A 25,830-nucleotide genomic window follows, 5' to 3' on the forward strand; every position below is an offset into this window, starting at 1 on the left:
TGGTAATAAGATGTGTCATATTTGTTATGCCTTGGTTGTCCTCTTTACAATCAAAACAATTAAATACATAATATTCCCTCATGGAATATACAATTAATATTACAATCATAATAAAAATAATAATATATAACTGTAAACAGTTGTACTGGTTACTATTATTAATACAATTTTTCTTAAAGTTATATTTGTATTCAATAACCTGTAGCTAAAATATTTTTTTTAGTATATAACAAGATTTGAACCATAGATACCATGTTTACCTAACATGTTTAAAAGAAATTTATCTCTTTATCCATTATACTACCTAAGGAAGGGAGATTGTGTATTATTACTGTGAATGCCACAGTTTCTTTTATTATTTTTTAATGGATTCTTGGTGTCACGAATGTAGATTTAATTTTTCAGATGGTGATATGAACTTCATCTACCATCATTAAACTCACCGTCTTCCACATCCATTGTACTCGTTCTGTAAATTATATGTAAATAAATTGGTCTGTTTAGCACTTGAAAATGTAACCACTAGACACAATCACTACATTCATTTAAAACACATATCAAATTGCTTCAGCACTTCATATAGGATTTATATAAGTTTAAATATTCGAGGTTCACGAGAATCAGCTATTTTATACACTGCGATCTAAACAAGCATTTGCTTGAGACGTGTCTGCAGAGGTCTTGGCAAAGACTGTCTTATTCGTGTTCTTAAGCAAGGACTCAGCGACTATGAAACATGCTTATGCGATGGTGTTCTCAAGAAACGACTATGATACAAGAGAATGCCTTCTGGAAATAAGAAATATGGGACTATCATAACAAACTGTCTTGTTTAAGATCTCTTGAGACAATCTCAAGCAACGTTTATGGCACAAAAGTATTTAAATTAGAAGTAATATAAGAATTTATTGACGAAGGATTTGCTCAAGATATAAATATGAATACCACCTCTAGTGTGAAGTAACCAATACAACATACTCAGCTGTGGATTTAAAGTTATTATTATAACACTTTACTTAAACAAATATTAAATATTAATATGATTTTCTTCTATTATGGTGTTAAAGTGTAATAATGAGTCATATAAGAAATTGTTAAAAATGATTGTGAATGACAAGGATTTCATCCCATGTGGATGCTCATGCATGAGCTTTCAATTATTAGGTAGGTACGCACAATACCGCATTGTTAAATATACCAATCTATGATACCTATAAAATAATTGGTTATTAATATTTTAATCCCAAGATTTAATGTATTTTTTAAAGTTACTATTTCTTTGTGTGACTATTAAGGTCTATAAAATTTATTCCAGAATATTTTTGCTATATCAGAGAGATTTATTTGGCATACCGATTAGCTTGATATGTCCCTCGGTGTTCATGTAAGAGAATATAAAATAAGTTATTGACAGTACAAGCAGACGACTTCCGCACCAACGCGCCTGAAAAATTTTAACTTCAAAAAATACTTTCACCAGTTAGCAACATCGTAATTGTTGTAACCAAACATTGCACAAACTTTTTCAGCCATAATAAATAATTATAACTACATAAAACATGGGGAAAGCGTACATTCAAAATTACCGAAAATGCACTAACGTGGTAGGATCAGGCGATGCCGCTAAAATGCGCTGCATAATCTGTCAATTGTTTTTTCTGAAGACTTTCCTATATTGTTCTACTACAATATTTGCCGTAGGGCTTCATCTTATTAGTACTTTATGTACTCTATGGCCATGGCTAGTTCAACAAAGTTGTTGTCTCTAGTGAGAACAATTACAAAACATATGATAGATGATGGTGGGTTTGGGAAATTAATGGATAAGGTAATGTAATATTTTATCTATAATTAAAACTGCTTGGTAAAATAATATTTATTGTTGTAATAAAGGAATCGATGCTGTACCGGGCGCGCTAGCAAGAGCACATCGCACTTTGGGCCCGGTCTCGGTTTGTTTGGGACCAAAGAATATATAAAGGACCTAGAGGTGCGTTATTACATCAATTTTCGGTATCTGTTCCAACCAGTTATTGTTACAGTAATGTACTGAGTTTAAGTTGCTGATACGTCTGTATCTGCTACAGCAGTAGCGGTCCCAGGAAGCAACAAGGTATTAGCATTCTCGTTACAGGTTACACATCCTACGTGCCGTCATCACCAGCGTAAAAAGGTAACAGTTTTTTCTTTCCACGTTTTTCGTAAAAATGTATCAGTTTTCTCTTTCCACGTTCTTCGTAAAAAGGTATCAGTTTTCTCATTCTACATTCTTCTTAGTTGAGAAAAGCTATCAGTGTTCTCTTTCCACGCCTTTCATAATCTGCAGAGCTACAAAGAAGAGCTATCAGATAAATTCCCAACACTATGTCCACCGCACCCCCCCTCCTTTTCCTCGTCATACTTCATTCCTCCCCCCTTTCCGACGTTAAAGGAGTATTTCTCACTCTCTTCCAACCTCCCCTCCCTGTTCTTACTTCTCTCCAACAGTAAAAAAAAAAATAATGCTCCGCGTGCGCAGACCGTGCGACTGAGAGGAGAATCTGATACATTAATTATCACCCCCGGTAATTCTCTACCTCTGTTACGCTCATGCCTGCCTGATAGTTGAGACCATATTTCCTATTATTTACGAAACTTCTTTACAAGTGACAAAAACAGAAAAAAAAGTGTTATCACAATTTACACATTTTCCTTCTCATTTCATTACAAATACAAAAAAAAATTATATTTGGCATGTAAGGCCGAGCATTAATTATGTTAAATAACGATAAAGAATATATTTGCAGATACCTTCTCGAATATCATGTGCGCCTGGTAAGACAGTTCCATCAGACGGCATTACAGCCAGTATCAATCAGTTCAACATTCACTGCAGTTCGTCCTGGCCGTGTATTACCTCGTACATTGTTGCGGGCTGGCATGCTTTGTAGTTAGTATCTTTACAGTGAAATAAGTAATGGATAAGTACAGGAAAAAGACTACATTTAAGTTATGTGTGGAATTTTTTCACAGAAAATAATGTCTATTGATATAGTCAGTATGCTCACTAATGTACCTATCTGTTTTTTTAATTTTTAATTTTTGATAAAATCGTAATCTTGTTTTAATGTATGAAAACACTTGTTAAGAATTGTTTTCAAAATAAGAAAGTCCATATGTTGATTACATCTGTTATTAGGATCAACTGAGAATTTATTTCCATTTTCATAGCTGTTAGGTGCACAAATATAAATATATCTTTTATTAGGCCTAATGTACTTTTTAATATTAAAATTTCATTAGTTTTATTATTGAACGAGACAGTGTTTTAGCTTTGCTCCGTAGATTGTAGATCCACATATTTATCACCTAAGGATGATGTATCTAGAACCAGTTTCCTTGGTCTTGTATCGCTATTAGCGTACTAGCTAGAGTCTTCAGTCTTCGCAAGGAGCACGCACTGCGCACTGAGCGTACTTTGATATGGGACAATAAACAAAACGACTCGTAACAGTTTCGCTCTGCGCCTCTCCTTCAACGCATTCCCCTGCGCTTCCACCCCTGCATTCTTTGCCTTCTTTATCCCTTATTCGTCGTGCCGCTCCCTCCCCTTTCACAAGCTCTGCCCAAGTGACCGTCATCTGCAATCGGGTTCTGCGCACATTGGCCGTGGTGTTGTTCCAGGCGAATTCTAAACTGATACTAAAGTACTTGATACTTGATTAGTGTACTCATTTGCAGTACTTGATACAGGTGTGTGTCAGTTACAAAGTAGCAGATTGATACTCTGCAACCCACCTCTATTGGGACCCAACATTTACAGCCAAGTCGGGCTCGAAGCATGTTACGGGCCCGAGACGGGCTTCGTCCCATACAAGTTGGCATATGAACCTGCACAGACATCGATATCACAGTAGTTACGTCGTGAAGGGTAAGGGGTTATTCAATAAGCTGCCTGCTATAGTGTGACAAGAGGCAGAAGAACCAGCGCAGACCCCACTGTCAATAGATCATGTGATTAATGCATCAGAAAATAGAGGGGGATCAGTCACGCAGCTGCCTGCTGGCCAAGAACATTGATCATGCTCGGTCCAAGTTACACCTGTCCAATTTATGGAACGGCTTTGTACTTCAGAATTAAAATCGCATATTAAATTGTGTATAAGCATGGGGATTTTGTTTACAATGCTACAATTGCAATACATTTCATAAAAATTTCGAAGCAAGTCACTGAAACAACTAATTAGTGCTGCGACAGGTGTCGCAATATAAACAATAGAACAAATTGTGAATAGGGGAAAGAGCAAAACCAGGTTATTATTTGACACCATCAGATAAAGTAAACACAGCACAGGAAAGTAATTAAAGTAGACAGAGAATGATCCTTAAGTGTTATTGTAAAATGGATTGGTCCAACATTAAAAATGTTAAGCCTTTACAAGAAGACAGATTTAAACCACAGACAAATACTTGAGAAATTTTTTGTTAGGTTTTTGTGAGGAAAAATGTCATATTTAGTTGTAAGTTAAAGCCTGGATTAACTGTTTAGAGAGGTGCTATCTCAAACAAATACCTACGAGAATCTCGTAAGACTGGTGGAACAATAGTATTTGTTGATAAAATTGTATTCATACTACACGTAGCAGTCAAGTATGGAATGTAGGTATGTGAATTACTGACAAATTTCCCTTAAAAAAAATTGGCTATCATAGTGTTTGTTTGAACAAAAACGTATAGCGTCATACCTAAACGAGGCCTTCAAAACTGACTAGCAACACTGATGAAAGTGAATATTTGGTTTTTAGTATAAAGAGTGTCAAAAACAAATATTTTAATTGTTTTGATTGCCATTTCAATGTTCAGAAGTGGTATATAGGTACGTGTTAACCCCTTCCCTTACAAATAAATCAACAGTGCTTATCCAAAAACATCAATTTTTTTTTATTGCATATTCGAAAATAACTATACTTATTTGCCTATGACATTGCACATAAGTTTGATACATTTATTTATTATCTTCATATAAATATTGAATTTTTTATTTTCCAATAGTTATTATCCCGAGTTAACTCGTGTCATAAATTTCCACGCACAAAATTGTATAGGCTATGTCACTAATTCTTTGTAGACTTATTCACTTCAAACACTAGGGAATTAAACACATTATACCATGTGGTTCATTCTACCTTGTGTGAGGTATGATACACACGAAAACACGGCACTACACACAGAGGAACATTGCAGTCTGCACAGAAGTAACGGCTTTCTCTGCGGATTTTCTTGCCATTTGAGTCACGTACTCTGCTGCACACAGCGCATTGCCTTGTTGGGTTGGCTTTCTTCTCAGTAGCTGGTATCAGATCAGGAAAATGCCTTCCTGTCAGACGAAGAGGATGTGCTGTGGTACCTGGACGTCCCTGAGATGGAGATGTGACAAACGGGCGATATTTTTCAAATATATCCTGGACAATTGTCATTCTGTACTGTAGCGGAGATTTTTTGCCACCTTGTTTGAAGTACATAACGTAGGAATCCCACAATGCTAATTCCATTAGGTGGAAAAAAATCTTCTTATAATATTTCTTTCCACGTTTCCTAGGAAGTGGATAAGTGGACAATGTTGATCAACTAAATCAACTCCTCCCATTGTGTTGTTGTAGTCAACTACCACATTTGGTTTTGTTACAGTTTTAGAGGCAGTTTTCACTTCGACCGTATCTGCATTGTGGATAGTGCCGAGAAGAACGACATCCTTTTTGTCTTTCCATCGGAGAGCCATCACTTTTCCTTTCTGAAAAGCTGTAATTTCACCCCTTTTCAGTTTTTTTGTTTTAAGTTGGGCTGGCATTTCTTTTCTGTTCATTTTTACTGTGCCATAAGTGTCAGTGTTGCGAGAAATCATAATATTATGCAAGTTGTGGTGATGTATAAAAATTGTCTGTAGTGAGACAATATCCCTTGTCTAAAAAGGGCTTCATGAGAGTCATCACAACTTGAGATGACATCGGAAGTTCTTTGAACTCTTCATTCAGTGAAGTACCTTTCCCTGTGTATATGATGGTAGAGACCACATAGCCGCTTTTCGACTCGCATAACATGAAAGTTTTTATTCCAAATCTGGCACGCTTATTTGGAATATACTGAACCCATCCTAGTCTCCCCTTGTACAACAGCAAACTTTCATCAATTGTAAGGTCTCTTTCGGGTGTGTAGAGACCAAAAAATTTCTTCTCTAGGTTCTGATACACTTCCCAAATTTTATTTAATTTTGGGTTGGGGTGAGTTTCAGCTTTGTAAGATTCGTTGTTAGAAAAATGTAGATATTGTTTCAGTTCAACAAAACGACGGTAGGACAGTATTTTTGAAAAAACTGACACGGAAACCAAAGGATTTTTCGACCAATAGAGCTGTTGTTCAGGCAACCTCAAAATGCTCTGTAATATTATCACAGCCAAAAAAACAATAATTTCTTCTTTTGTAGTGGGACGAAACTGTTTTGATGAACCTGGTTGTTTGGCTTGAGTTTGCTCTGCAAATCGGTTTGTTTCAGAAACAATGATTTCGAGTAAATTGTCATCGAAAAACAACTTGAAATACTCCAACAAATCATCGCTTTCATCTCCAGGTAGCTGGAAATTCATTGTTGGGATACCTTTGAACGGATATCTTGGTGGTGGTGGAGGACGAGGCTGTTGTGTTTTGTCTCTCTCGCACCACTGTCGCAAAGCCGACCAGTCAACAGAACTGTCGGAGTCTGAACTGCACTCACCTTCTGAACAAGATGATTCGCTACCAGATTCTTCAACATCGCCATTGATACTTACTATTTCACTATCACTGCAATTACTATCATCACTATCCATTTTAGGATGTAAGAACTGTCAAAACTTCAGTTTATTTACATTGAGTTATAAAAAAAATAAACTGTCAGTAAAAACATATATTCTAGTCACTTATAACAAACAAATAATAAAAGAAACACGTAATTATGATGATCTCAATTTTTACAATTATGGGTATTCACTTGCAATATGTAAACTGAGCACAAAACAAAATACAATTTGTCGAAAACGTGCGCAATCGACACGGCGCAGAAGGCAACACGCAGTACATGAAAGAATAGCAGATAATACAAGCAGCACAACCTAGTGACTGCTTGCGGAAGCAAAACAGCCAGCTTCGCTGGCTCGGTAGGCAGCAAAATTTTAGTGGAGCATTGAGTAGCATTTATACAGTAAATATACGGGTTTATTCGGGTTAGTAAATTTTCAACCCGAAAACCACATAAAGACCGAGTTAACTCGGGATAATATATTTTTCTTACCATTAATAGCCCGAGTTAACTCGGGATAATCAGGGAACGGGTTAAATGGATACTAAAGCACTTCATTAAAATATTGGTGCAATTATTTGTTCATCACAATTTCTTCAGCCATTACTTTTTAAGGGCCTTTAAATTTATGTATATAAGAAAAAAGCTTGTATGAGTATTTGTGAGTTAAACAACGAATTGAAACATACATTCAGTTTCCAGTTACATCATTATATTGAACAATAAAAATATACACGAAACTGTGATGGATGTATTGTATGGACAGCAATTTAAAAAAAGCTGGGACTTGATTAGGTTACCAAAAGAGTGACCAGATCAATTCCTGGTTTATTACAACATTGCTGCTCATGTATGATTGTCTCACGTGCAGTGCTTGGCGACCACCTCTCTCCTGGCTCGCCGCAGGAGGGGAATGTGATGGATGCAGACAGAGAGAGAGAGAGGGCTCTTTTGTTTCTTGCTGCATTATAGCTGAGAACATTGGTCGCGTACGTTTAAAGTTATATGTGGGTCATTCTTGGAAAAGGGAGTTTTTGAAGTGCTCAATTATTTATTTTTTTATTTTATAGATTAAAGTTTTTGATTATTCTGATACACTTATTAACTTATTCTGAATCGATGTATGCCACTGGTCAACATCTTTTTTCCTTTACTTATAGATTTTTTTAATGTTTTGTAAAATACTGTTAACGGAGGATACAGCTATGTAACGGAGGAGTCATTGCGTGCAAGAGCAGCATAATATTATGCAAATCAATAGAGATTTTAATATGTAATGTAATTCTTTAAATGACATTTGTACATCTGTATAAAAAACTTCAAAATTGGACTTTATTAATATCCTAAAGCCTACTCCAAACTGGACATTGATAAACAAAAAAAAATTCAGTTATTTAAATTTTAAAAACTACGTACAGCGAAACTCAATAACAGTAGACAATCTTAATGAATAATGAGCAAAACAAGACAGTTCAAAGCCTGCAACTAATTCTAGCCTATTTGTGGTAATTCTGATGTTATATTTTGAAACAAGTATTGCCCACATTTTGCCTAAAAGTTTTGTAACTGTTCTCCTTGGTGTCTCTTCCTTATCTTCATTATATTTTTTTTTGTAATCTGTGTTTTTGCTGTCTATAATCAGCAAGTTGCATATTCCTGTCCTTTAATTTATTTTCTAACACTGCAATTTTTTCCTTCAATTCCTGTCTGTTTCTTCTCCTTACTTTCTTTCCACTTTCTTTTCGCTTATCATCAACCGTAAGAGGTATACTTCTATGGTTATTAGTACTTCCGGAAGTACTCGGAATGCCAGGACTAACAGGTTATGCGTTTAAATTTTCAAGCATCTGATTTCTATCTTTTACAGATGCTCTATATTTTCTAGTTTTTTCTCGCCATGTTTTTCTCAGGTTCCTTTTGGCACAATCACTCATTTTGGTTTTAGCAGTTTTAATTTTTCCGTCTTCTACACGTTTCTTGAATCTTTCACGTTCCTTTCTCTTAGATTCCTCATATAGATTTGTATCGTTCTTAATTATCTCTCTGTATTTTTGCATTCTTTCTTTAGCTTTAATCTTGTTGGTTTTGCCCATTATGAACTGTAATAAACAAAAAGACCATACAATTTAAGAGTCTGTAACAAATTTGTGAAGATGTAATAATAACACTATTTTTTGTTTAAATACAGTAAGTCCTCTATTTACGTCGTACCGATTTACGTCGTTTCGGATTAACGTCGCTAATGTTTGAGTACTCATGTTTCAATTTAAGTTGTCGCCGATTCACAATAACGTCGTTTACAATGACCGTAAATCTTTATTTTAACCAAAACACCGTACATAATTCGTTTATAATTCTTTGTTTCCTTCGGTAGTTAATTTATGCTATGTAGCGTAAGCTACACGTTCACCGCCTTATCTTATCATATATCATGAGGGACGCTTCCTGCTCTTACGTACAGTATGTACTATATATCTGTTTTTATATTTAAATCAATAAAGGTAATAAAGCAGCTGGTTAAATAACCATTCTATAAAGCTGAGAAGTACTAGTTGGACTTGTTTCCCACGCTGTTGGTTGTCATTTGCTAATAAAATTGCCCGTCGTCACGTCTGTATGCCAGCGCTTCCGGCCGACCTTGGGCCGTGGCCGGCCGGTGGCATGAAACATGGCTCATTTTGCGTCATTTCTATTTACGTCGCGGTTTTCAGGAACGTAACTCTGACGTAAACCGAGGACTTACTGTATCCCAACACTATATGTTTAAGGAATTTTTAAGCAAGTTGCCAGATAAACATCTTTTTCTAGTCCAAGGAAGTAATACTTTTTAAGCCAGACTATAAATTAAATGTGACCTAAACCAGACCAAAGAATTAAAAGTATACCTCAATTACACAAATGGTATCCTCCGTTTCACAAACAGTATCCTCCGTTACACTTGTGGTGTAACGGAGGATACCCTATTCCACTAAAAGGCAAAACACATGCTTTACTTTGAAATTATGTCTGTTGGCTATTTGTAAGGTTAAACATACTGATATGTCACAATTAATTAGGATTTAAGTGATGTACTGGTAATTGAAATTACCTTTTTAGATGATGAACGGATGATACATCAGGTGTATAACCTTTCAATGAAATATTTGTTCACACTTATAAAACTGTTGATTCAGCACACATTTATCCACTGAAAAATTGAAACATCAAAGATGGCCTCCTCCCAGCTGTTCCAAAGAGGAAACAAAGCCAATATTGCTTACATGTGAGGTTCTGTAGAACTTTTATTTTAATATAACGGAGAATACACTAAAGCTCGTGACAAAGTTTAGAGTAACATTACAGGTTTTATAAAGGAAAAATTTAAAAAACTATACATTGAAGAAACAAGAAAACATTTTATTTGTTTTACTAGGATTTTTAAACTTATTGTCATTATTTTTTATATCTGAGATAATTATAAAAGAAAATGTCTAAATGAAGATGTGACATGTAACGGAGGTATACATGTATCCCTCGGTTCACTAAAAAAAAAAAATGTTTAAAACAGATTTGACGTTCAAAATTTATAGAACGTAAGGGTTTTAGTTCCTGTGATTTAGAATCAATTAATTAAGTGTGTATGTATTGCTTATTTTTAGTGCTGCTTTAGTGACATAAAATGTTCCCTTTTTGCAAGAATGACCCACGTACAAAAAAAAGCCTTTGTTATTCTAAAGAGAATGGTACAAATTTAAGTACTTTCTAGGATGAACAGTTTTAGATACCTGCTTTTAAATATATCAAAACGTTCCTACAAACTGGAGTTTTTAAATTTTTCAAAAAATTTGTAACTCAAAAACAAAAGGTGATAAAAATGTCATTTTTTTATTATTTTTTTTCTGCTAAGCTAATACTCTCATAAAAAAAATTGGTTGTCTGTAAAGTCGGTTTACGGACGATAGTTTAACGTGACGTCATAACAAAACATTGATGAAATGATTGATCCAGAATAAAATAAATATCCAATTCGGCCTGAGACTGAGCCGTAATAGGTTTTTGCAACCAAACTATTTAGGCATTAAAAATATGTTATTCTTTGAGGAAGTAATTTTTTTTAATTTATCTATCTTTTGTATGATAAAATTTACCTCTGCATACTTTTATGAATAAAATTGAATCATTTTTATTGAATTATCACTATTTTGTATGGATACAAAGGAGTGAAATGAAATCTACAATTTAATTGATGAATTTACTTTTATTTGCACTCATTAATTCAAATATTTTTATTACTTTTGTAGTGTCGCACGCGCCGTATTTATTTTTACAAGTACAAAAATGAAGGTATAGCGGTGGCGGAGATTCGAACCGTCAACCTTTTGATTGGTAGTCAGCGACGCTAACCGCACGGCCATGAGGCCATATTGGAAATAATAGTTTCAGATGTTGTATATATAATTATAAAAATTTTGTTTTGTGTTGTAGAAGTTTTAAAAAACGTATGTAGTCCGCCATGTTTATTTCTTATAGTGGTAGGCGGGAAATGTAAAATATATTTTCGGCTGCTAGTCGGCCGCCATGTTTATACTAACTTCAGGATAGTCGAGAATGTTTTACGCTTTTTCGCAATTACACATTTAACGACGAAGTTTGTTCGCCGTGAAATTAAACGTAGAATTTAATAAAAATGCCCTTGCAGTTAATAAAAAAGTATTAGTAAGTTTAAGAAAGAATTTCGGCTTTAATCTCCAACTCAGACGCTCGTGGTGTGCTGGGGCAGAGATTAAAATTTGTCGAGAATATTTTACGTTTTTATGTCTTCCAGTGCTCAAAATGATATGCATTTGTGGACCCGGGCATGAAATTTTATTTATAATTCATTAATAATAACGCCCCTCGCGATAAACAAAGGAAAATATGTATTAACGAGTGCCTGGTTTCCGCGGAAGACAATGAGCGTAACGAGACACATCGTAGTGGAACAATGTGCGTAACGGGACACTTTGTCGTGCGTGAAGCCGGCGTTCATCGATTTATTAGACGTTGTCACGTCAAAAATCATAAAGATCTAAAGACATCATGTTTTGAGCATTGGTTGATTTAGTGTGGAATGACCCAATGATAAATACAGAGTCTCATACTGTAACTCAAGCTTTGAATGTATTTTTACCCAAACTCCGTACTGGCAATTCAAACAAGTTGATATCAGTGAATTTACAACTAGTTGATGAGCATTTGGTTTCAAAAATATTGTGAATAAGTGATACAATTATTCGAAAAAGATGTAGGTATTACCTCGATACTTCGGTTTTCAATCTATGTCCAGAGATGATTTCATCCAGTATAATTCATCCCCATTAGTAAAACGTTTGTACAGTGACATTATTTATAAGCTTGTTTTAATTTGTGATGTAACATATGCTCGCCATCAAAAGAGCTCTAATGAGTACCAAAGAAAGTCTTTATCTATACAAAAGAAAGTACCTTCATGTAAACCATTTACTATTTGTTCAACAAATGGATACATAGTTTATATGTTAGGGCCATATCATGCCAACTATAATGAAAGAAATTATCCATAATCCTGGCTACATTCGCAAATTATTGGAAACTATTTTTGTTGTTGATCAAGGATTTCGTGACGTTCAAGTACTCAGGCCATCAAAAGGAAAGTGAAATTGGTCAACAAATGCTGAATATAACTCTTTAAGATATGTCACTAAACTTCGTTGGACAGTAGAAGCAACACATGGAATGCTGAAACAAAAATATCATCTACTAGACCAGAAATTTGACAGTAAAATGATTACCAGAATCACTAGTTTTTAAAGAATTGCTTAATTTCTTCTCGATAAGTACAATAAACCTCTTATCTGATTTAGAGTATTCAGAAGAAATTGTTGAAATCTTGAAATAATACTGACTATACACTAGCCGATGAAGTAGATAAATATTGTTAGCAGCGAAAAAAAACTTCTGTTTGAGACAATCTCATCTCGTGATTGATGGCTTTTCCAGAAAAGATTGAAAAAGACTTTAAACTTTTATAAACTGTTACTTATCAATATCATACAATACTAGCAATATCATATTTAGCTTAAATGTTTGATGAATCAAAAAATATAACTATTAAATTTGTTAGAGATAAAACCAATAAATTAAAGGCTCTAGTACAATCTCGTCATATTGGTAGAAAGATTTACAGATGTTTTATTGAATATAAACCAAATACCATTGGGTGGAGTGGAATATCAAGATATTGCTGTGAATGTGCAAATGGTCTTGGTACTATCAGTTTTGTTTTCCAAGTCGCTGCAATAATTTTATACTTGGCACACGGACAATATTTGTCTAAATCCCTAGATCAGCTGTAATACTCAACACTTTATTTAAAAGAGACAATATTACATGTGTTATTAACAAAGATAGCAAAGAAGATTAGTAAAGAAGACCTAAAAGTAGTTTTATTATACAAAATGAAAATTGATTTTGATTTAATAAATATATTGATGAAAAACATTTATATTGATATTTTAAATGCAAAAGGATACATGAAGTAAAGTTATTAACATTTCAATATAGATTATAATTAATTTTGAATGTTTTAATATTTGAAACAACTGATTTTCATATTATTGTTGTGAATATTTTATGTTTATCTTAACTTACAAACCAAACAAATATGCTTTGTTTCTGTTGTTTTAAATGTAAATACTGTTACGATTTACCGTGAGGTTCGTAAAGGATAGCCCAATTAAAGATTATATTGCACTACACAGTTTTATTGATGGCCACTACTTATGTCACAATTAATCTTCTAAAATGGCAAATAATCATTTGCACTTAAAATGTTGCTTCCCCAGTCACTTGTTTTCACACACCGCACACCTCGCTGGGCCGCACCTCTGGCACAACTCTCGCCACAACACTCCTCGTGGGCCTCCGTCGCCGCACTCTGCCGCCTCCGACGCACTTGCCTTCTACGAGGGTCCGCTCAATGCCTCGCTCGGAACTTTGCTCGGGACTCTTCGCCCTGGAACCTTCGTCCAAGGACTTCGCCACTCTGCCGCACCCGCGGCACTATCACCCCGGAAGCTCCGCTGCTGGAAGGCTCCCGCCTAAACTCTCTCTGAACTCCCCTGCTGAGGCAGACGTCCTCTTTTTATATATCAGCCGCCATTTCTGGATCTCACGAGCGCAGCTGGGACCAGTCGCGTCATTCAGCGCCAACCTGACGGCAGAAATCTCTCGAAACACGTGTCGGCGGCTCGCGTAACTCCGCAGCTGTCAGGTTTCGGATGTCAAACTAACAGCGCCGCGCGGGGAGCTGAGGGCTGGAGGGAGGGGAAGCAGCGACCCAGGTGCGCACTGCACATCTCATGTTACGGCGGCATGTGATGCAGCCCAGCTAGATCTGCACTTGCGCATGATGTGGCCTTGCTCACGTTCGTAACAATACATTGAAATGAATCAATTTTTATATCAAAAAAATTAAGTCTTTTTTTTTCATTATGATGTACCTTTTCAATCAAGTTATGCATTTGAGAGTTATTATACATAAAAAAAGTCATAAAATAAATTAGTTTCGTATGAAAATGCTAATAAGAAATAAAAACCATTTCAAAAAACATTGCCTGTTTCAAGTGATTAATATTAAGATTATGTATGAGCTGTTATTTCTTGTAAGTATAGCTTTTATAGACCTCTAAAGTATATTCAAACTTCAAATCGGTTAAGCCTTTTTTGAGAAAAGAATTATTTTCTGATTTTTTTTTTTTCCTCCAATTTATTCAAAAACCAAAATAGATAGCAATCTAAAACTTGCAAGACAAACGTATCTTATTATTACCAAATTACCCTGAAAAGATGGCCCAGATATCTTTTTTTTGGGCCAATTCACTATGCTTTTTATCCTATGTCCTTTATAATATAACAAATAAAAAAATATATACCCTACCCTTTCCTTGTTAGCCAGTGGCGAGGCGTGGGTTGATTGCATTTGTAAGCAATGCATTAAACCATTTTAACTTAAATTATTAAACATTACGAACTTACTACTAGGAGACAGTTCAGAAAACTAATGTGCATAAGGAATAGAGAATTTAGTTTTAGTAAAAAGTTTATAATGTTTATTTACTAATTAATCACGAGTGGATGTAAATCCCTGCCTTAGTAGAGGTAAACTCAACCTCAGATTTGATGAGCTTGTACTGGTGGTGACTCGCTTCACCAAGATGTACGACGCTCATTAACTTAATTCTCTGTGTCATGAAAGGAAAGCTGTGCACTAATGTTTTTAGTTCTAAAAATACCAAATGTTACCCAAGTGTTCAGTCACTACTTATACATAAGCTGAATTCGACGGCCCTGCTTCGGAAATATGTTGATCACATCGTCGTAAAACGAATTATTTTTTGTTACTTTTTGCAATACCTTTTTTTCAATTGATAAAGACAATGCTGAGACCCGCGATTGTCCTTGAGAGTTACAAGATACGTTCTTATTCTCCTCAGGACAGAGAAGGATCTTTCAGCAGATGAACTAGTGGTCGGAATCGTCAACACCAAACAAATAATTTTCCATGCTTCGGGAAGAGTTTCGTGCAAATCATTCAAGTACAAATATTTATGTAACTCGGCCACGTTGTTCTTGTGAAATTCTTTTGAAGAATAAACCACGGAAAGTTCGCTTCTCAGTCTGGCAAAATTGAAGCATTGTCCATAAGAAAATTTTAAGGACTGGAATAGTTTTTCGGGAAATGATCGTGAATAAACAGAAAACTCAATGAAATTGAGCAAACCAATGAATAAGAGACTGCCAATATCACCAAAACTTTGACTTATTTTTTCTTTAATTATGTCTATTATTTCAAAATATAATCGTCTGTAACAAGTTTTCTTGTCATCCAAAATGTTATCTATCCGTTGTCTTTTTTTGGGGTGAATATCTTCTGTCAAGCTACCAAATTGATCTTCAATTTTGCACCAGAAATCATCGAAACTGTCACGTAGTTCCTCAAGATATTGCTGAAATTGTTCTACCCTTTCAATGCATTTTTAACACATAAAATAAAGATTTTTCTAAACCCTGATCCTAATGCATTTATAATATCTCGCATTTTAACCACGTTTCAATTATTGATAATCGCTGTATGTTACATGATTAAAACAAGAAAGCCAATAATGTGCTAAGATCGTCGTAGATGAGAGTTTCCCCTTTCCCCGCTTCGATAAGCGAAGTGGTGTCTGAATTTCCAGTCGGCTGATAGTGGCTGCAAGCAGGAAACAATCTGCTTACAGCGTGCATGGCTGGGTTGTTAACTTACAGGCGGATGGTAACGGGATGCCCAGCTGAGCGGACCTCCGCCCTCCCTCTGGCACGCACATTCGTGGGAGGGGGTGACGGTCTGGCCAATAAGAGCTCACAGCTGTCTGTATTCAAGAGGAGAAGTGCTTACAGAGGAGTGTCCACGACGGGGAAACTAGCCATTTTTCGCGCGCCGCAGAGGGAAAGAGGGCGAGTAGGCAGCTCGGCCGGCTTCAGCCAGCCTGTAGGGATGACGTGTGGTTAGGGAGGGGTTTCCACTGTCTAACAACTACAAACAACGAGGCGTCAATGAGACGGTATGATAATAGACTGTGTGTTAGCTGTCATTGATAAATGCCACTTCAGAATGCATCACCACATATGTAGGACATTTTCAAACTGTAAGCACTGCTTACAATGCTTACGTAGAATATTCGCCCCTGTTGTTAGCTAATCACTCCGTTCATTGCCTATTTACTTGAGCTACATTTAAATGGTGAATTGATTTATTTAATCCAGAAATATTTTGGACATCCATCTGTAATAAGCCAATGTTTATATTATGCCGTCTCATAAGTCAGCAGCTTCTCCAGTGAGGAAGAGAACCTTTCATCCTTTCATGCCTCGTTTACCTCGTGCCTATCAGGATGCACTAGTGATTACGGGACAGAAATGGGAATTAGGTATGTTTAGGGGTTAAATAATATTTCTTGTTAAGAAAATGTTAAAGGTCAGTCTATACGTAACATTTTGAGAAACAATTTACCTGAACAGTTAAAACTGTTCAGTGTCTTCATACACTCAGCAATTAGTATGAGACAGTCGTGGAGGAATTGTTACTGTGGCCGGCAGTTATCTTGGCGTCTCTCAGCGCGGGGGTGCGGGGACAGCGGGACCGGAGAAAGAAGAGGGGGTAAGCAGGCGTCACGTAGCCGAGAGCCGTGTAGTGGCTGTTAGGAAAATATCGCCCTTCAGTGTATACCCGAAAATGGAAGGCGAAGGTGGCAGCTCGCAGAGGCGCGGTAAAGTGATATATAGCGGAGAGCGGGAAATAATAAAAACCGTGATGCAGTTTTGTGATGAAGACGAAATAAATAAATTTCTGCTCGAGCCTTTACAGAGACAGACCGCAAGAGCAGCGAAGTACACGGGTGTGAGTGAACGGTCCATAGTCAGGATTCGTAAAGTCAGCAAAGAACGACCACATGACCCACAGACTACGCCAGAAAAAAACAGATATTTTAAGTATTTAATAAACAATGGAAATATATCTTTTCTACGTTACTGTTACGTAGTGTATAGTGGAGTAAAATATTTGGGCAGTTAGTGTGTGTGTGATTTGGGCGGCTATTAACAAGTAAGGTCTTGATAGCCTATTGTGGAGAAATGATGAGTATGAACTGTTGACGAAATGACAGAACGGGGAAAACGGGAGTACCTAGAGAAAGTAATAAGAATAGTAATAATAGTAATTAATTTTAACTTAATTTTGTTTTTCGTCACCTAATACAATCAATTATCATGGAAAGAGAACTTCACACTTATATTAAACAAATCATATAATATATATGAGGTTTTGAAGGTTATAATATGCATTCTAAAGTGAAGTACAATGCAAATTGTATTTACATTTATAATAAATAATCGATTATTGGTGCATTAAAATATAAAGCCACACACACACAAGCATTTTTTAAATGCCATTAACGTTGGTAGTCAGGTGTTTCCTAAACGACTGACATGAAGTTAAAGCAGCAAATATAACATAACAAGCTCCATGTTTACTTAAATGTACATCCAGCGCTAAATGGAACGTTTTAGGTACGGAAACCGGAGAACGATTAGGGCTAGACTGGCTCCTGCGTCATCAACTGTGAGATAGCTTTCGCGTGGAGAGCTACAATTGCGTAATGTTTTGGTCGTTTGCTTTTTCTTGTAAGACTTTTGTTTTAATTAACTTTGAGAACACAATGAATTGAGAAGCATAGTTTTAAATTTATTTTACATACTAAGTGACCTAGTTTTCCAAAATAAATTGTGTCTGGTTTTCGCTAGTTACTGAGTTAACATTTCAATTAATTTTGGTTAGCAAAATAATTAGCAGACACCGTAAGTATATTTAATGGAACAAAGTAAAATGTTGCCGGTTTAGATAATATTTTGTTACTTTTCCTGACAGATGAGTACAAATATTCGAGCACAACCACTGCAATTTACACAATGTTACACTTATGTAATACAAGTACAATTCATAGGATTTCTCACTTTTGGTTTGGTAACCCAGCGCTCTTAGCCAAAAGGCCTTACCGCCCTGGGGCCCCCACGGACGTGGATACAGACTTACGTAGTGTAGGAAGTCACGTGCCGAATGTTTTCTGTTCTGCTAGTACAAACCTGGCCGCTGACCTTGACAATAGGGTATCGCTTTCTCTTTGGCCTCCCCTCCCCTTCAAACAGGACTAGGGAGCTCAGACGCCAAGATATCTGCCGTGCATAGTACTTTGGTCAGTTTTTGTAAAATTGTTTTATTAAAATACATCTGTTGGAACTTGTTAGCTAACAGTCACTGGTTGCTGAAGAGAATCAATTTTCCCATGCAAGTTTACTTAATGAATTGCAAGATGCAATGACTGGAACAGGGGTGAGGTGAGACGATGAGACGGGAGTAGGTGAGCAGAAGCACTCTGAGCCCATTGTGACATATAAACAAATCAGCTTCCAGTCTGCAGAGTTTTGAACCTGGATTATGTTGGTGAGAAGCCTATAGGCCAGGACCACAGTGGCAGGCTGGTCCGATCACTTCCCTCCCATCATTGCAATACAGGTTTCATTCCCAGCAGGGTCAATCCCAGATTCTTCATGAATGGGGAATGCAGTGGATGTTGCTATGAGTCAATTTTTTTTCTGGGGTATTCCTATCCCCATATAGAGCCTGTTTCATCTCAGTGTTTTACTCTTCATCCATCTATCTTTGATGTTGATGAAGGGTGGCAGTAATGCGAAAATATCACACTCGTGGCTAGGGTTATGGGTTCAATGCCAGCACCCTCACCTGACTCAGTCTCATGAGAATTGAGTAAGAATTAACCTGGTTTAGTGGCCATTAAAATCTAGGAGCTCTCACTGTATAAGCCTCCCAATTCAAAATCAGTGTTACGAGAGGTTAAACCCTACTTCATTGCAGCCATAGGAGTAGTAAGTAGAGATGTGATGTGGCAGGTCAGTGCTTGGAATAAGATAGGCGAGTGTGTGTGCAGGTGAACATCACGTCCGCGGGGCAGGGCTGGTGCAGCGCGGAGATGATTGTTCTGCACGAGCACCAGAACTCAGGCGGGACTCTGCACGGGGGCTTGACGGCAACCCTTGTTGACAACGTCTCCACGCTGGCATTGATGACGACTGGCTCGGGGGTTCCTGGGGTGTCCGTCGACATGCATATCACGTGCGTACCTTTGCTGACACCGTAGCATCACGCTGCTTGAACCAGTGTCACAGGTTTAGTAAACATGAAAGAATAGATCAAATTTCTGTATCATGTATCCAAGTTTATCTCTAGAACATGATATGATCCAATTTACATTTATTCTGTGGTATCAAGATACTTTTTTTTTTATTTAGTTTATAAAAATATTCTGGAAACAACATGATTTATGATCGTAAGTTGAGCCCGAAAGAAAAAATTTCCACAAGACCTTTTTGTATTGTGTATTCGAGTTTCTGGTTGGCTAGGATCTTTCGACGTACTAAATTGTAACAGCAATCATCATGTACCACAGGATTATGCAGTCAGGATCAACAGATAAAATTGGATACTTGATTCAGAACAATTACAGAAGAGTTAGGGAATTTTCAAGTGGTCAGGGAAAACAAAAAATTTATAGATTTTACTCTGAAATATTGTTAGTTAAACACTTTTCTTTAAAACTATGAAATTATTTAATGCACAAAATTTCCATTTTTTAAGCCATTAAGTGACAATCAAATAGTTTTGGCTATGTGAGAAATTGTGATTAAATCAAAATAATATTATACAACAGTAGGCCTAAGAAAATGTAACTTGTACTCGATTTAACTAGTCAATGATCTTATTTAGTTCCTGCAACCCTTTTTGGTTAAATAAAGGATTTTGTTTTCCAAGTTTGATTCAAATAGCAACCATCTAGGTACATATGTTTTATTTATTTATTTTTTCTTTAATCAGAGTAATTTTATCCAGGCATAATATAAATAGTTTTAAGTATTTCTAGCATCAAAAGGAACTAGTTCCAGTTCTCTTTTTTATATATATATGTGTGTGTGTGTGTGTGTGTGTGTGTGTGTGTGTGTGTGTGTGTGTGTGTGTGTGTGTGTGTGTGTGTGTGTGTGTGTGTGTGTGTGTGTGTGTGTGTGTGTGTGTGTGTGTGTGTGTGTGTGTGTGTGTGTGTGTGTGTGTGTGTGTGTGTGTGTGTGTGTGTGTGTGTGTGTGTGTGTGTGTGTGTGTGTGTGTGTGTGTGTGTGTGTGTGTGTGTGTGTGTGTGTGTGTGTGTGTGTGTGTGTGTGTGTGTGTGTGTGTGTGTGTGTGTGTGTGTGTGTGTGTGTGTGTGTGTGTGTGTGTGTGTGTGTGTGTGTGTGTGTGTGTGTGTGTGTGTGTGTGTGTGTGTGTGTGTGTGTGTGTGTGTGTGTGTGTGTGTGTGTGTGTGTGTGTGTGTGTGTGTGTGTGTGTGTGTGTGTGTGTGTGTGTGTGTGTGTGTGTGTGTGTGTGTGTGTGTGTGTGTGTGTGTGTGTGTGTGTGTGTGTGTGTGTGTGTGTGTGTGTGTGTGTGTGTGTGTGTGTGTGTGTGTGTGTGTGTGTGTGTGTGTGTGTGTGTGTGTGTGTGTGTGTGTGTGTGTGTGTGTGTGTGTGTGTGTGTGTGTGTGTGTGTGTGTGTGTGTGTGTGTGTGTGTGTGTGTGTGTGTGTGTGTGTGTGTGTGTGTGTGTGTGTGTGTGTGGACTTAGGATATCATCCGAGGACTTGCGCATGATATTTCAGCGTGGATCCGAGGACCTTTGGCAATCCGAGGACCTCCCCCAGGTCCTCGGATTAAAAGACCTCGGATTCACGCTGTTCTGTCAACCTAGTGTGTGAAAACATGATTTTTAAATTTTTTTTTGAGGTCCTCGGATAGACCGTAGAGAATCAAGTATGTAGTGTGTGTGTGTTACCACCACGTCGCGCTAGTATCGTTGTCACTTACACTCCTTTACACACGGTGTGTATCCCATGTTTCTCAACGCTCCAAACGAGGACATTTCGCTCGAGTTTACACACATCTAATACACATCTCCGTAGTGTCTAACGCTGGTTGTGAGGACGTGGTGGACGTCTCTCATTTCACACATTACGAAGCCACAGACGCATGATCCGAGGACCTTAACTGGGTGCCATTTCAGGCGTATACATGTAAGCTGTGCTACATGAACAATTAATTCTTTATTACGCGTTACTTTACAGCCTTTATCTTACATTCAAATCATAAACTTCTTAGTAGGAATATGTATTACTAGAAATAGGCCCTATGTATTTTTAATTTTATTTGGAAGTCATAATCAACCTAAGCCTTCGAACATGAACATTAAAACATAAAAATAATATTTTAAAAAAAACCGAACGGACCTAAAAAAACACAACAAAATACTATAGGTACTAGAAATCGAAAAATAAATAATTACAATTATAATATTTTATTAAAATTATAGGTAATATGTTTGGATACGAATTTTCACATTGTAATTGTATAAACAATAAAATTGTATAAACAATACAATAAATTTCAATGTGACAGTTTTTGTCCAAACATAATTATTACCTATAATTTTAATAAAATATTATAATTGGTAGGTGCTACCTACTAATCGGTTTAAAGTCGGTGCCAAACCAAATATTTATATATATGTATATATATATGTATATATATGTATATTCATATATGTATATATATAAATATATATATGTACCCATGTGAAATGCGGACCTATAACTTCAAACACACAAAGGCATTTACACTGTAATCAGAAGACCTTGCATTTTCTGGTGTTAAACGAAGAACTTGTAAGTATAGTGTGTTAGATGATATAAATGTACCCATATGAAAAGAGGACCTATGGCTTCAAACACACGTTGGTATTTAAACTGCAATCAGAAGACCTTGCATATTCTGGTGTTAAACGAGGACTTGTAGGCACAGTGTGTTAATATGATATAAATATACCCATATGAAGTGCGGACCTATGGCTTCAAACACACGTTGGTATTTACACTGCAATCGGAGGACCTTGCATATTCTGGTGTTAAACGAGGACTTGTAGGCACAGTGTGTTAATATGATATAAATATACCCATATGAAGTGCGGACCTATAGCTTCACACACACGTTGGTATTTACACTGCTATCAGAGGGCCTTGCATTTTCTGGTGGTAAACGAGGACTTGTACGTTGTACTAACAGTGATTTTATATGTTATACATATGTATATATATATATGTATGTGTGTGTACGTATATATACACCCAAATGGTGTGTGGACGTTTTAAGCTTGTTCAATTTAGCCTACTGGATGCGGTTAAACATAAAAGTTGCAACCATTTGAATACAAGAGCTGAAATTTGCGTTTTCCTGGAATGTATAAAACGCTGTTTTACAAACGAATTTTGCCTTCTTAGTTGTTATTTCAGATTCGTGTAGTGCAGTCCATACACGAATATTTTCGGACATTCACTGCAACCGTCTATACACGTTTACTTTATCGCCGATGTCAGTAAGTAAAAAGTCAGGGGCATCAAATAAAGTCTATTTTTATGCTTCTGAACGCTTTGACTTAACCAATGTTTTTTAATACTTCTGGCAATTTGCTTCCTCCCCCCCTCCTCCATCATACTGCTCATCCCTAGAAAATAAATAAAAATAATTTACGTAACCTACGTTGTTTCATTAAACAAATATATTTTTTGGGAAAAAAGTTTATTATTGAACAACATATTTCTTAAGATTAATTTACCGCCCCGAAAATATTTTACTGTGTGTTTCATTACGTTCATGGGAATTTGATTATAAATATGTATTTTTACGAGAAAACGTACAACACTACTTGCAATAGTTTTATAATGATGACAAATTATAATTTTTATGAAACTTGCAAATGGTATTTCAGTGAATATTGTTGCTATCGTTTCTCACAGTGATGTTCAAACGCAGTCTGTTTTATCACGGCTCGGGAACACCGTAAGGATCACAAAGTATTCTTCCGCCTTAGCGTTGTGTCACAAGTGGCCATACGTAGCGAAAACACAATATGGCCGCCTTTGAGATAATAAATGTATATGTAAGGATAAATAAACAGTTATTCAGATATTCTTGAGAAATTCTCACTTTCACGCCTTGGTAAAATAAACAGAATAACTTTGACATAGACAACGCTGTGTAGTTCTGCAAAATTACACCTATAGATACTTGTGTTTGCGTATCATAATAATATGAACTCAAATATATAACTAAGTAACTTCCATGAACGTTTGTAGGACTTGAACTAAACACATTTTTGCCGGCGTCTTTACGTATTTTATAGCAAAAGACCATTCGGGAGATGGTTTGTGACGTACTTGACGTAAGTTAGATGAGATCAGTTTTTAAAACGTTCCCATTTTATGTTCCCGGCATCAAGTGGTGAAGTGATTGATATCAACAATTGTATTAACTTTGGTTTTAACAGAACAGCACGTGTATTAAAGTAGGTTATTTATTTTGAGATATGTAGTATTTAATCACATAAAGTAACTCTTTAAAGGAGATAATAATTAATGGCTTTATGGTTATTTCAACTGTCAATAATGACACCGCATGGCTAACATCATCACTGCTTTCAGCCTGTGGCTGGGTCCAGAAAACATGGATGCCAATCCTAAAATATAATGTTTAACAGCTCCCGCACTAGACGGCCAAGTTGCCGTGGCCAGTTCGCCGCGACCTGAGAGTGCGTGGCAACTACTGAGAGAGCACACACTTGTCTGCGGCGGCCAGGCTCAGGCGTGTCGCTACGACTTGAAGGTGGATGCAGACCATGTCATTTGTGTGATTAGTCGCCTAGTGTGCGGGAGCTGTAAGGATGAATGACGAGAATATAAAAACAAATAACTTACCCGTGCGAATAAAACATTTTATCTTGATCAGACATCGAATGGTAATATAATAATGGGGTAGTATGTAAATGCAAGTATTTATTAATGCAAAGTATTGAAAATATAGTACCAACAGATTTTGGCCGTATCGAATATTTATTTTTACACTTCTTACAGTTAAAATCTTCTTCAATAACAATGTTAGAAGTTATAATGTGATAATCGTTTACTTTTTGGCTGTATGTGCCTGATACAAACATAAATAGGCCTACCATTGAATATACGAACTCGTGAAAAAACCATGTGGTAAAGAGGTTCTGGGAAATATAAACCTGCCCTTTAAAGCGTCTGACCTTGTGCTTTATTAATGGTCATTGTTATGCCTACTTTCCTCATCATTTGTAAATACATTCCTCATCATTTGGAAATACAAAGTTGTATAATAAATTGTGAGTATAATGCGGAGTCTATGAGCAAAGTTGCTGTGTAAATGCAAATCATTCATTTTGATGAAGTACAATGGGAGATTTAGCGTAACGGCAAAGAAACACCTATGAGAAATAATATATAGCCTAACAGCAGACAGAATATCAGTGTTATTGGGGTTTAGATAAATATAAAGTAACATTGCAAACTCTATATAAATAAGTAATGAAAAAATTAAATAAGTTATGTTACAAATTAAGTTATAAAAGTATGTGGAACTTACTTCGGTTAATTCGCTTCAACAGCTGTCATGCATGTAAGATTATTTATATAGCTATGGCAATCTCAAAAATGGCGTAGACTTGTGACCAAAATAAGGCTTTTATAAACATGTTTTTATAATAATTTAATTCAAAACATTAATTTTTGTAAATTGTCTATATACGTTATTAAATCATTAATTTTGAAGTTGTAAGGAAGGTATGGCGAACTGACCAAAAACATCTTTGAGAAACTATCTATCTATCTATCTATCTATCTTATCTATCTACCTATCTATATATATATATAATCTGGGCGACTAGATCTTTTCATTATGGAGACCTGGATTTCCTGAAATAATAGAGTGTATTGTTATTTTTAGTCGAATTTTTTTAAAATAAAATAATGGCTTGTGAAACCCTAGAAAAAAATACAATCTATGAAATAAACATAACTGTAAAATTATTGAAATCATAAAAGAAAAAGCAATATAATTACTAAATATTTTAACAAAATAATAATTTTAAATTATTTTCACATTAATTTAAAAATTGAAAACGAAAATAGTTATGAATTTCTTTCTTTTATTTGGTTATTGTAGAGGTTTAACTTGACTGATTTTTATAACTTTACAATCAATTTTTTTCCATATAATTTTATTTTAAAGCCCATTTTTTATGAAGAAAGTTAAAAATTTTAAAACTAAATATTGTCTTTTTTTACTTTCTCTGTACTTCAGGTCACCATAATGAAAATATTTAGACGACATAACAAACCCCGTTGTATTCTTTGAGGTCGCTCAAATTCTATTTTTGTATTTATATTTTCGTGAGTCATGCACGTTGCTACTTTTCCTATCCTCTTAAGAAGATTTCGAAGTCGCATGGTTGAATCATTCGAATCCAGACCGGCTGCC

At 36.0% G+C, this 25,830-nt stretch overlaps 1 protein-coding gene across 1 annotated transcript in view; it reads left to right on the forward strand.

The window, feature by feature from the left end:
- The first annotated feature begins 1,724 nt into the window (after window positions 1–1,724).
- The window catches only part of LOC134527348 (acyl-coenzyme A thioesterase 13-like), an 88,517-nt gene continuing 64,411 nt past the window's right edge, over window positions 1,725–25,830 (forward strand). The window contains exons 1-2 of the mRNA XM_063359950.1: window positions 1,725–1,828; window positions 19,354–19,538. Of these exons, the coding sequence (XP_063216020.1) occupies window positions 1,733–1,828; window positions 19,354–19,538 (281 nt within the window). The 5' untranslated portion in view covers window positions 1,725–1,732. The remainder of the gene's footprint in view (window positions 1,829–19,353; window positions 19,539–25,830) is intronic.

The sequence above is a fragment of the Bacillus rossius genome, chromosome 1 (genome assembly GCF_032445375.1).
Source record: "Bacillus rossius redtenbacheri isolate Brsri chromosome 1, Brsri_v3, whole genome shotgun sequence".
Classification (NCBI taxonomy): Eukaryota; Metazoa; Arthropoda; class Insecta; order Phasmatodea; family Bacillidae; genus Bacillus; species Bacillus rossius.